The following is a 12,104-nucleotide window of genomic DNA, read 5'->3' as shown; positions in this document are numbered from 1 at the left end:
TGGTATTTGTTAAGCACTTTCTATGTACCAGGCACTGTGCTAAGCACTGGGGTGGATACTAGCAAATTGGGCTGGACACAGTCCCTGTACCATGTGCGGTTCACAGTCTCAATACCCATTTTACAGATGAAGTAATTGAGGCCCAGAGAAGTGAAGTGACTTGCCCAAGGTCACACAGCAGACAAATGGCAGAGTCAGGATTTGAACCCATGACCTTCTGATTCCCAGGCCTGGGCTCTATCCACTAAATCTGTAGAGAGAGAAGAGAGTGATCAGGTTGGGACCCTGGAGGAACTGACACATAGCTCCCTTCCCTCCCTCCCTGAAGCAGCATGGCCTAATGGTTAGAGCAACAGGCCCGGGAGTCAGAAGACCTGGCTTCTAGTCCCCGCTCCTCCACTTATCTGCTCTGTGACCTTAGGCAAGTGTCCCCAGGTGACCCTGGGGTACCGGCCATCTCAAGGTCAAATACAATCTCGTGACCACCTGAGCCAGCAGGCAGAACTCAGAAATGAGGGTGGGATACTTTTTGTTGTCTGTCTCCCCCTTCTAGACTGTGAGCCCACTGTTGGGTAGGGACCGTCTCTATATGTTGCCAACTTGTACTTCCCAAGCACTTAGTACAGTGCTCTGCACACAGTAAGCGCTCAATAAGTACGATTGAATGAATGAACAAATGAATGAATGCCCCCGCAACCAAAACTGCTAGATTGACAGCCCAAGCCGGGAATACAGAAGGCATCCCTCGCCCCCGTGCCAATCAAATTAGGTATGGAGCAGGGGGGAGGGCAGAGATTGGATAGACTGAGGCCGGAAGCTGGAATGGCCTAGGGGCACAGGTGATAAATACCTGTTGCCTCTGACCTTTGGGGTCAGAACACCAAGACACACAGCAGCAGGAGGACAACCTGCTGCAGCGTGGCTCAGTTGAAAGAGACCAGGCTTTGGAGTCAGAGGTCATGGGTTCAAAACCCAGCTCCGCCAATTATCAGCTGTGTGACTTTGCGCAAGTCCCTTAACTTCTCTGGGCCTCAGTTCCCTCAACTGTAAAATGGGGATCAAGACTGTGAGCCCCGCGTGGGACAACCTGATCACCTTGTAACCTCCCCAGTGCTTAGAACAGTGCTCTGCATATAGTAAGTGCTTAATAAATGCCATCGTTAATTATCTTCTAGACTGTGAGCCAGCTGTTGGGTAGGGACTGTCTCTATATGTTGCCAACTTGTACTTCCCAAGCGCTTAGTACAGTGCTCTGCACACAGTAAGCGCTCAATAAATATGATTGAATGAATGAATGAATGAGGAGCAGCTGCTGCAGCAGCAGCAGCCCATGTGTCTCTCTGCCTAGAAGGCCAGATGCCCACTTTGCAAACAGAACCAACACACTGAGACAAGGGCCGCAGGACGGGTGAGTGTCTGCTGATGGGATTTATGAGTTGATTCCTCCCACGTAGGGAGAGCACATGGTGAGAGCTAGCCGCCCACCACGTGCGCGGGGAATGGAATGAATTCTTCCCATGTGGGGAAGTAAGTGGATTCTTCCTGAGTGGGAAGTGCACATGGGTGAGAGCTAGCCGCCTCACCCACATGCAATTAACGTATGATTGTGTTCCTCCCATGTAGGGAAGCTCTAATATTGCTAATTGATTATATTCCTCCCGAAATGGAAGTTCAATCCATTGCGCCTAAACAGTTACATAAATTCAATTCGCCTCACGGAATAAATTTTATATAAAACTCAGGCTTTCTGTCCCCAGCCTCTCTCTCTCTCGCCTTGCCGATCACTGAACGAACCCGTCCCCGGACGACGGGTGACTGCAAGTTGCTTCCCTTCTCTGTACCTCACTTACCTCATCTGTAAAATGGGGATTAAGATTGTAAGCCCCATGTGGGACAGAGATATGTGTCCAACCTGATTAGCTTGTATTAATTCCAGTGCTTAGAACAGTGCCTGTACGCACTTAACAAATACCATGAAAAAAAAAAAAGATTTTTCTATGGCAGAGGAAGGGCAGAGGGAGGGAACTTTGACTGCCCAGAGGGATCCAGGGCAGGCTGAACCAATGCAGGCCCTATGTACCCCTCCTGGCAGCCATCAATCAATCAATCAATCGTGCAGCACGACAGAGTAATAATAATAATAATAATGTTGGTATTTGTTAAGCGCTTACTATGTGCCAAGCACTGTTCTAAGCACTGGGGTAGATACAAGGTGATCGGGTTGTCCCACTTGGGGTTCACAGTTTTAACCCCCATTTTCCAGATGAGGTAACAGCAGGCAAGTGGTGGAGGCGGGATTAGAACCCACGACCTCTGAATCCCAAGCCCAGTCTCTTTCCGCTAAACCTTGCTGCAGAGTAGAGAAGCAGCATGGCATAGAGGATAGAGAACGGGGCTGGAAGTCAGAAGTGGGTTCTAATCCCACTTCCACCATTTCTCTCCTTTGTGACCTTGGGCAAGTCAGTTCACTTCTCTGGGCCTCAGGTACTGTATCTGTAAAATGGGGTTTGAGACTGTGAGACCCATGTGAGATGGGGACTATAACCAACCGGATTTACCTATAGCCACTCCAGTGCTAAGTACAGTGCGAGGCACATAGTAAGCGCTTAACAAATACCACAATTATTATTATTATTCCTTTATGGAACACTTACCGTATGCAGAGTATTGTTCTAAGCGCTTGGGAGAGTACATTATAACAGAGTTGGTAGACAGGTTCCTTGTACACAGCAAGTCCCCAGGGCTTAGAACAGTGTTTTTCACATAGCAAGCGCTTAATAAATGCCATTATTATTATTATTATTATTATGAGCTCAGTACAAAGAAATCACTTCATCAACCACCAAGTACCACTGTTCCACAGACGTCCGCTCCTTCCCTACACAGCCTTGTGGTCCTAAATCAGTTCAGAGAACTGTACTAAGCACTTGGGAGAATACAACACACCAGTCGGTAGTCAGGTTCCTCGTCCATAATAGGCTTACAGTCTACTCCTCCGGCAGCAGCCTCAGCCCAGAGGAGATTCAGAGTCCCGAGCAGATCGGCAAGGCCCTCAATCAATCAGTCGATCAATCGGTCAGCTCCATCATTGAGCGGTGCCTGCCTGCCCATCACCCGGCCCTGCCAGAGGAGATCCATCCCACTGCTCTACCTAATCCACTCTTAGGCTCAGAGGCTCAGAGTCAATAGAGCTTAGAAGGCGGGGAAAGCCCTGGGGTAGAGGGTGAGGCTGGTGGAAAGAGCCAGCCTTTCCTGACAGATTCAGGCCAAAAGCCTTATCTCCGTTTGCTCAGTGGTGATCCCCGGGCTACTGCTCAGCAGCAATTGGCCGACCACAGCTCCGGGCTGCCCAGCTCTGGCACAGGGCTTCTGGGCTTGTGACACTACAGCTTCTGGTGGGGGCACCTGATTAGGAGAAAATCCTGGGAGAGTGAGCATATGGCCTGCCCTGGTGGTCATTGTGTAAAGGAGCCAGGCAGACTCCCTGTTTTCCTCACCTTGGCCAGGATTTCTGGTTCTGAAGGGGGTCCAGGAAGGCACTGCCTGAGATCCCCTGCCTTCAGGATATGCCAGAAGGGCAGGGAACTGTGGTGCCTCAGTTAGGGTCAGAGCCACGCTGTTACCCCCTGCTTCTCAGACCCACTCCTTTGGGTACTGCTCATGGATGATGACTTGGGCTTCAGACATTTCATCATTTTGAGGCAGGGAAGAATTTGTCACCCTCGACTCACCCTTCTTAACTCCAGGGCTACTCTGCCTCCCCCCAGGTCCCTGGGCTACAGGTGCTCCTTCCAACGAGCGGACACTGTTCAACTGCAATTGCTCCTTCCTTCTGCCCATCCCCTGATGACCCCTGTCACTTTCTGCGGCTTGCCAGCTGATCACATGATCGTTCATTTTGAATCAATGGCCCCACTCTCGGTTTGGCTGAAATGACCTTGGGGAGTAGGCTTGTTCCCTGCAGGGCCTTGAGACACTCTGATAACCCCTGAGGCCCCATGTTTAGTGGCCCAACCCCTAGGGGCCTGGGCAAAGTTGGGACATGTAGGGCTTATGGTGGGGGCAGATGCCAGGGGCTGGGGACCTCCTGGGAGTATTTAGGAATCCCCTGCAGATGCTCAACCTGAAGGATCCAGGCAGCCTAGAAGTCTTGGGATGTCACCCCAAATCCCTTTCCACCCGGGGTCTCTCCTCCACCCTACCTCCTTCCCCTCCCCACAGCACCTGTATATATGTTTGTAAGATTTATTACACTATTTATTTTACCTGTACATATTTACTATTCTATTTATTTTGTTAATGATGTGCATCTAGCTTTATTTCTACTTGTTCTGACGACCTGACACCTGTCCACCTGTTTTGTGTTGTTGTCTGTCTCCCCCTTCTAGACTGTGAGCCCATTGTTGGGTAGGGACTGTCTCTATATGTTGCCGACTTGTACATCCCAAATGTTTAGTACAGTGCTCTGCACACAGTAAGTGCTCAATAAATGCGATTGAATGAATGAATGAATTCCAGCTCAGAGAGGCCAGGCCTGGCTCCCCAAGGGCTGGCACGAACGCCTGCTTCCTCCTCTCACTACTCCTTGCTCCTCCCAAGCCTTTGTGCTCCGGCAACTCTGGGAAGGGGCTGGGTCGTGGCCCTGGAGGTGGCGGGCCCAGAGCAAGAAGACACCAGGACATCCTCCCTACCACCTCGGCCAGACCCCAGACCCGTGGCCCCCAGCCCAGTGTCTGGGCTCTGCCCATGGAGGGGGAACAGAGCGATGGACGCCTACCGTCATCATTAGACAAGTTTCATCCCGATTGCCAACCTTCCCTCCTGGTCTGCCCCCTTCTCTGGCTATCTGGGAAGTGTCCAAGCCCTCCATGAATCTCATGATCAATCTGGAGGACGGACTGTCCTGGGGGCTAGTGCCCAGGCCCTGGACATACACCACCTGGGACCTGAGACCAGAAGTCACATGACCATGGGCCCCAGGCAGAGCCAGGGCAGTGGACTGGAGGCACATCTTCAAGAAACCTTCCCTTGACTAAGCCCTCTTCTCTTCTCTCACTCCCTTCTGCGTCACTTTTACTTGCTCTTTCATCATCCCCACTCCCAGCCCCACAGCACATATGTATATATCTGTAGTTTATTTATCTACTCATTTCTATTAATGTCTGTCTCCCCCTCTAGTCTGTGAGCTCATTGTGGGCAGGAGTGCGTCTGTTTGTTGTTATAGAGAAGCAGCATGGCTCAGTGGAAAGAGCCTGGGCTTTGGATTCAGAGGAAATGGGTTCAAATCCCGGCTCAGCCACTTGTCAGTTGGGAGACTTTGGGCCAGTCACTTCACTTCTCTGGGCCTCAGTTCCCTCATCTGTAAAATGGGGATGAAGACTGTGAGCCCCATGTGGGACAACCTGATCACCTTGTAACCTCCCCAGGGCTTAGAACAGTGCTTTGCACATAGTAAGTGCTTAATACATGCCATCATTATTATTATTATTATGCTGTATTCTCCCAAGCACTTAGTACAATGCTTTGCACACAGTTAAGAGTTCAATAAATAGGATTGGATTGAATTAAATTGAACTAAAGCTTCACACTGGGTTGGGTTGAGCCCAAGTTGGTGGGTCTGGCTCTTGGCCCTATCGTAGTTTCCCTCCATCTGATTCCTCCTTCTCTAATCCCCCCTCACCAGGCTCACCCCGCTCACCCTCATCCAGCTCCCTCTAACTCAGCTCCCTCTCACCCAGCTCCCTTTCACCTTGCTTTCCATCACCTGACTCCCCTTCATCCAACTCCCCCTCATCCAGCTGCCCGTCACCCGGCTCCGCCTGGCTCACCCACACACGCATCCCGGTGCTCCTGGTAGCCGGCCCCGCAGACACACTTGCCGATGGGCACCAACCACTCCCCCTCGGCGCTGCAGTACATCTTTGGCGTGTCCCTCTCCTCCGAATGCCGGACACACTCGCCCCGCACCTCCACCAGGGAGGACGAGTCGGCGCCCGTCACCGCCTCCGAGAAGGCCGCCAGGTTGCGCACCGTGGCGGGGCACTTCTTGTAGTAAACGCGGAGGGACAGGATGGCGAGGCAGGCCCCGATGTCCTGGAAGGCCAGGTAGAAGCCCCGTTTGCTCAGAGGCCCCACTCCCCGCACCTCCGTGTTCAGCTTAAGGCGTCGGGTGCCCAGGTCGGCGCCCGTGAAGCTCTCGTCAGCCGCGATGGTGTCGATCTTGACGAACTGGCGCTCCTGGGTGCTGGGGCCCAGGTCCCTGTCGGACTCCAGGTAGTAGAGGTTGAAGGTCTCCTTGCAGGTGCCCAGGACTCCCGGCATGCTGTTGCAGTCTCTCAGCGTGAACTTGACCTCCGCATATACCCGCCGGGCCCCATCCCGGGGCATCCAGTTGGTCCTCAGCCAGTTGTTCTGGTTGGGGCTCATGACGTTGCAGACCTGGTACGTGTGGATGGGACTGAAGAATTCGTCCATCTCATTGATGGAGTCCCACTGGGGAGAGAGAGACCAAGAGGGCTGTGGTTAGAGACCGAGGTCCCGGGCCCCTGGAGTCCCAGCTGGGACCAGGGAAAGGCAGGGAGGCTGTCTGCCAGGCAAGTCTCTTCCCTGCTTCGGACTCTGGGCTTGGAAGGGGGAAGCTTGGGCACAGTTCCGGCTCCAGCAGGCATTTAGTCTACCCAGGTGGCGAAGCTGAGGATGGCGATGACAGCCTGGAATGCCCTCCCTCCTCATATCACGCAGATTATTGCTCTCCCTCACTTCAAAGCCCTATTGAATGTGCATCTCCTCCAGGAAGCCTTCCCTGACTGAGCCCTCCCCTCCTCTTCTCCCACTCCCTTCTGTGCCTCTCATACTTGCTCCTTCATTCATCCTCTCTCCCTTCCCCATGGCACGTATGTATATATCTGTAATTTATCTATTTATTTATCTATCTATTTCGTAGTGGTTAGAGCACGGGCCTGGGATTCAAAAGGTCATGAGTTCTAATCACAGCTCCACCACTTGTCTGCTGTGTGACCTTGGGCAAGTCGTTTCACTTCTCTGGGCCTCAGTTACCTCATCTGCAAAATGGGGATTGAGACTTTGAGCCCCATGTGGGACAGGCACTGTGTCCAATCCGATTTTCTTGTATCCACCCCAGAGCTTAGTGTCTGGCACATAGTAAGTGCTTAATGTCTGCCTCCCCCTATAGACTGTGAGCCTGTTGTGGGCAGAAAATGTGTTTGATGTTATTTTGTACTCTCCCAAGTGCTTAGTATAGTGCTTTGCACTCAGTAAGCACTCAATAAATATGATTAATAATAAAAGGCCGGAAGACTGTTAGGAGGGGCAGCGGGCCACCTGCCCAACACCAGCAAGGTTCTCCCTGGCCCTTCTTGCAACCCCAACACCTCTCCTTCCTGCCAGAAGCAGGTGGCTGGGAGACTGGGGGAGTTCTGATGAGTGGCTCTGAGACCCTGAAGCCCTGAGGACTTACGGCCATACGGGCCGGGGACCGATGAACTCGAGACTCCAAAGCAGGCTAGGGGAAGAGAGCTGAGAGTCAGTCAGTCAGTCAGTCAATCATATTTATTGAGCACTTACTGTGTGCAGAGCACTGTACTAAGTATTTGAGAGAGTATACTATGACAGACGCATTCTTGCCCAAACAGAGCCTACAGTCTAAGAGGGGGAGATGGACGTTAATAGAAATAAATAAAATTGCAGATATGTACATAAGTGCTGTGGGCCTGGGAGCAGGGGCTGAATAAAGGGAGCAAGCAGAAGGGAGTGGGAGAAGAGGAAATGAGGGCTTAGTCAGGGAAGGCCTCTTGGAGGAGATGTGCCTTCAATAAGGTTTTGGAGGGGTGGGGTGGAGTAACTGTCTGTCGGATATGAAGAGGGAGGGCATTCCAGGACAGAGGCAAAATGTGGGTGAGAGGTCGGTGGCGACATAGACAAGATGGAGGTACAGTGAGAAAGTTGGCATTAGAAAAGTGAGGTGGGAGGGCTGAATTGTAGTAGGAGAGTAGCGAGGTGAGATAGGAGGGGGTAAAGTTGATTGAGAGCTGAGAGGGTGGATGAGGTACGAAAGGGTAAGTTCATGAATTTGCCGCTCTCCTGCCTGGTTCCTGGGCAAAGTCAGACTGCAAGCCAATGAGAATGGTACAAGGGGGAGATAGTGGCAGGGGTGAAGAGTGGACCCAGTGAGGAGCTGCTGGGCCTCACTCAACCTCCATGCCCTACATCGCTGCAGCAGGGCAACTGCCCCTGAGGTCCAGGGGATGTGAGGCTGGAGCCATTGTCCCATGGCTCTTAGGTTAATCTCTCCTTAAATACTGGCTCAGCCTCAATGGCGGCCACTAGGCCCTAGGTCAGGGAACCCTGGACAACTGACCTGGGTGCTCCCTAGTTGGGGGAATGGGCAAGAGGAGAGGGCAGCAGGGCCATGGTGTCCCTTCTCTTCCTTTCTACCCTGGTGCATTAGAGTGCTTCTCTCTAGGGCTTGCCAGAGACAGTCCCCTTAGGGCATACCCCTAAACACAAACACAAACACAAACTCACACTGTGGGGGGTATGCCTCTCCCAGAGAAACACACACACACACACACACACACACACACACACACACACACACACACACACACACACACACATGTTCTGGCTGGGCACATGGACAGAGGTAGTCCCAGAAACCTCCATGATACATCTGCAGTAAGGTGCTTACACAGACACCAATCACATCCCCAGGTTTGAGCTCAGGTGCACCCACGTACAAAGGTAGACCCACCCAGCCCTGGTATTCCCAGCTAAACCTATGGATACTCAGAGATCCCCTCATGGGCAGAGAGCTCCACATATGGCCATCCCCACAGAGCACAAGGGCACAGAGCTCAAACACACTCAATCACGCCCTTATGGGTTCTGTTGCTTTGGAACTGGCTCCAGAGAGGTAGAGGTGGCTGGAAGGAAATGGAAGCTGTGGGTCCAGTCCTTCAGGCCTCCCAGTTTATGGACTGAGCGGGGTCACTGGAGCCCGGATCCTGGACAATGGAGACACCCTCTCTACGGCAACTCAACCCTGCTGTTCTCTAAAATGTGATTCAGCCGTGCCCCTGACAGGGCAGGCAGAAGAAATATACTCCCCACTACCAGGAGAAGCAGCGTGGCTCAGTGGAAAAGAGCATGGGCTTTGGAGTCAGAGGTCATGGGTTCAAATCCCGGGTCCGCCACTTATCAGCTGTGTGACTTTGGGCAAGTCACTTCACTTCTCTGGGCCTCAGTTCCCTCATCTGTAAAATGGGGATGAAGACTGTGAGCCCCACATGGGACAACCTCATGACCTTGTATCACCCCAGCGCTTAGAACAGTGCTTTGCACATAGTAAGTGCTTAATAAATGCCATTATTATTATTACCAGGCATGGAATAGTGGGAAGAGAGGAAAGAGTGGAGACCCGCTTCATGAGCCATTTAGGGGCTCCCAGCTTTGGACACCCCACTTCTGCCCTTCTGCACTTCTGCTTCTGCCTCCTCATGGCTCTCCTTCACCCGTTTGAGTTTCTTCCTGTTCCTTCCTGGCTCTCTCCCTCATCCCCTGATTTCTTCCTCTGTGGGCAGACCCTCTCTCTGACTGGTCTTTCTCTAGGGACCTCTCTCCCTGAACTCATCATTCTGCCTGATGGTGGAGCCACCCAGCCCAGCCCCATTACCAGCCCAGTTATAAGCCTCACTACCAGCCCAGCCCGCACCCTCCGCTCCTCTGCCGCTAACCTCCTCACTGTACCTCGTTCTTGCCTGTCCCACCATCGACCCCCGGCCCACATCCTCCCTCTGGCCTGGAATGCCCTCCCTCCACACATCCGCCAAGCTAGCTCTCTTCCTCCCTTCAAAGCCCTACTGAGAGCTCACCTCCTCCAGGAGGCCATCCCAGACTGAGCCACTTTTTCCTCTCCTCCTCCCCATCACCCCCACCCTACCTCCTTTCCCTCCCCACTGCACCTGTATATATGTTTGTACAGATTTTCTACTCTATTTTACTTGTACATATTTACTATTCTATTTATTTTGTTAATGATGTGCATTTAGCTTTACTTCTATTTATTCTGATGACTTGACACCTGTCCACATGTTTTGTTTAGTTGTCTGTCTCCCCCTTCTAGACTGTGAGCTTGTTGTTGGGTAGGGACCGTCTCTATATGTTGCCGACTTGTACTTCCCAAGTGCTTAGTACAGTGCTCTGCACACAGTAAGTGCTCAATAAATACGATTGAATGAATGAATGAATGAACCAGACTTACTACCGGCCCTGCCAGCAGCCCCATTACCAGCCCTGTCACCAGACCCACCTCCAGTCCCGCCAGCTCCTTGAGATGGTTTTCCTGGGCCTCTGTAGCTGGCTCTCTGCCCATAGAGGAACCTGGGTTCTAGGTGCCTTCAAGATCCCCTTCCACACTACCCCAGACCAAAAGCTCTTTAATGGCCTCAGCCCCCGAGCCCCCTCAAGCTTCCCCAGTTGTCTTCCACACAACTGGCCAAGAAGCTGACGGCAGTCCGTTGGCATGTGCAGAGTTAAAGTCACGGTCACAATTAATCGAGCACAGAATAGCCCAACAGCTGTTTTTTGTCAGCTTTCTGCCAGAGAAACAAAACAACTCTGTCAGCACAGAGAGGTATCCACGGTGGAGCGCCCCTCCAAAGCCACACCGTGCCAGTGGTGGCGATGCCCAGAAACATTCTCCCTGCCAGCTGCAGAGTCAGAAGGCAGAGCAGGTGCCCCTGGTCTCAAAGGGGGTCACCAGAGTTCAGAGCTCCTCCGAGAAGGCGGTGGAACTGTAATGGAGAGGGAAGGTGATGTGGAGGCCCCTTTCACCCATCCCGACACGACCTGGTTCAGATCCCAGGCAGCTGCAGTTTGCCTCTCTGCCAACTGCTTGGTTCCCCACTGCATCTGCTCCAAGTCCCCCAAATTAACCCCACCTTTAACCCCACTTCCATTCCTCACCTCAACCCTAATTCCAACCTCACCTGAAGCCTGAACCCAACCCCGGCTTACGCTCACCTCATACAGAAACCCGCAACAAAAACCCAAGTCTCACTCCAATCCCAATCCCGTCAGCCCCTTCTGCCATCACAGCCTTAGCCAGGCTCTGTGCCAAAGAGAGCCCTGTCCCGCCCCTTCGCCAATGAATGAAAGACAGAGTGCGGCCCACGGGGAGACAGTTTCCTTGGCCTCCGGCATCATCCGAGGCTGCCAGCCCTCAGAGTCTGATACCCATGGTGTATGTGTGTGTGTGTGTGTGTGTATGTGCACCACTGACACTCCCCATCCAGCTGCAGAAGACAGGGAGGACTGGGGGCTTGTGAGTCAAGGAAAGATTTTAATTTGATTTTCTATTTTTGATCAGTTCTACAATACTCCACTCTGAAAGCCCACTTGTTTCTGTTACACAGGATTCCAACACCACAGGAAGCCTAGCTCCTTATCTTCCCAACATCCTTAGTAGCCGTGACAACAACCCAGAGATTCCCTCCTCCCACACGTGGCACCGGGTCTGTGCCACAGAGCTGATGCTACTCCTCAGGCCTCTGTCATGGTGCTATCATGGTGCCATCATGGAGCCCTCACTGTGCCCAGAGACCAGAGGGTGTGCTGGGTTGGTGCCAGTGTGAGGGAGGGCTGTAGAGACTTGACTGCTTGCCCTGAGGCTGCAGGTTTTTACTTCAGTCCCATCTAACTCAGGACACCAGGCGCTGGCACTCTGCTGGGTCCCGAATCTTCGTTTCAGAAATTGGTTATAGTGGGGCACGGCGTCTTCCCTCAGGGCGTTCCAGGAAGGAGAGAAAATAGCATGAGAGGGGCAAGGTCCACGGCCTCCACTGCATGCTGAGCTTTGGCTTTGCCTAGGGGAGTGGAGACCAGGGTCTCGGGCCTCACCGAGGATTTGGTGGGCCAAATCTCCTGAGGACAAGGCAGGGGGGAGGGAGAGAGCCAGACGGGAGCAGGAAGAGACAGAGCAGGTGAACGAGGGCCACAGGGGATCTTGTACGCTCCTAGTAGACAGGGAATGTGTCTACCAACTCATTGTACTGTATGCTTCCAAGCCGAGCAGGAAGAGACAGAGC

The 12,104-nt window shown here is 52.7% G+C and overlaps 1 protein-coding gene across 1 annotated transcript in view; it reads right to left on the bottom strand.

Annotated features, from left to right (window-relative positions):
* The window catches only part of EPHA8 (EPH receptor A8), a 57,166-nt gene that overhangs the window by 27,499 nt on the left and 17,563 nt on the right, over positions 1 to 12,104 (bottom strand). Inside the window, exon 3 of the mRNA XM_038746926.1 lies at positions 5,829 to 6,492. Within this exon, the coding sequence (XP_038602854.1) occupies positions 5,829 to 6,474 (646 nt within the window). The 5' untranslated portion in view covers positions 6,475 to 6,492. The remainder of the gene's footprint in view (positions 1 to 5,828; positions 6,493 to 12,104) is intronic.

This window comes from Tachyglossus aculeatus, chromosome 5, assembly GCF_015852505.1.
Source record: "Tachyglossus aculeatus isolate mTacAcu1 chromosome 5, mTacAcu1.pri, whole genome shotgun sequence".
Classification (NCBI taxonomy): Eukaryota; Metazoa; Chordata; class Mammalia; order Monotremata; family Tachyglossidae; genus Tachyglossus; species Tachyglossus aculeatus.
The sequence above is the reverse complement of the archived record's forward strand: the minus strand, read 5'-3'. Positions and strand labels throughout refer to the sequence as shown.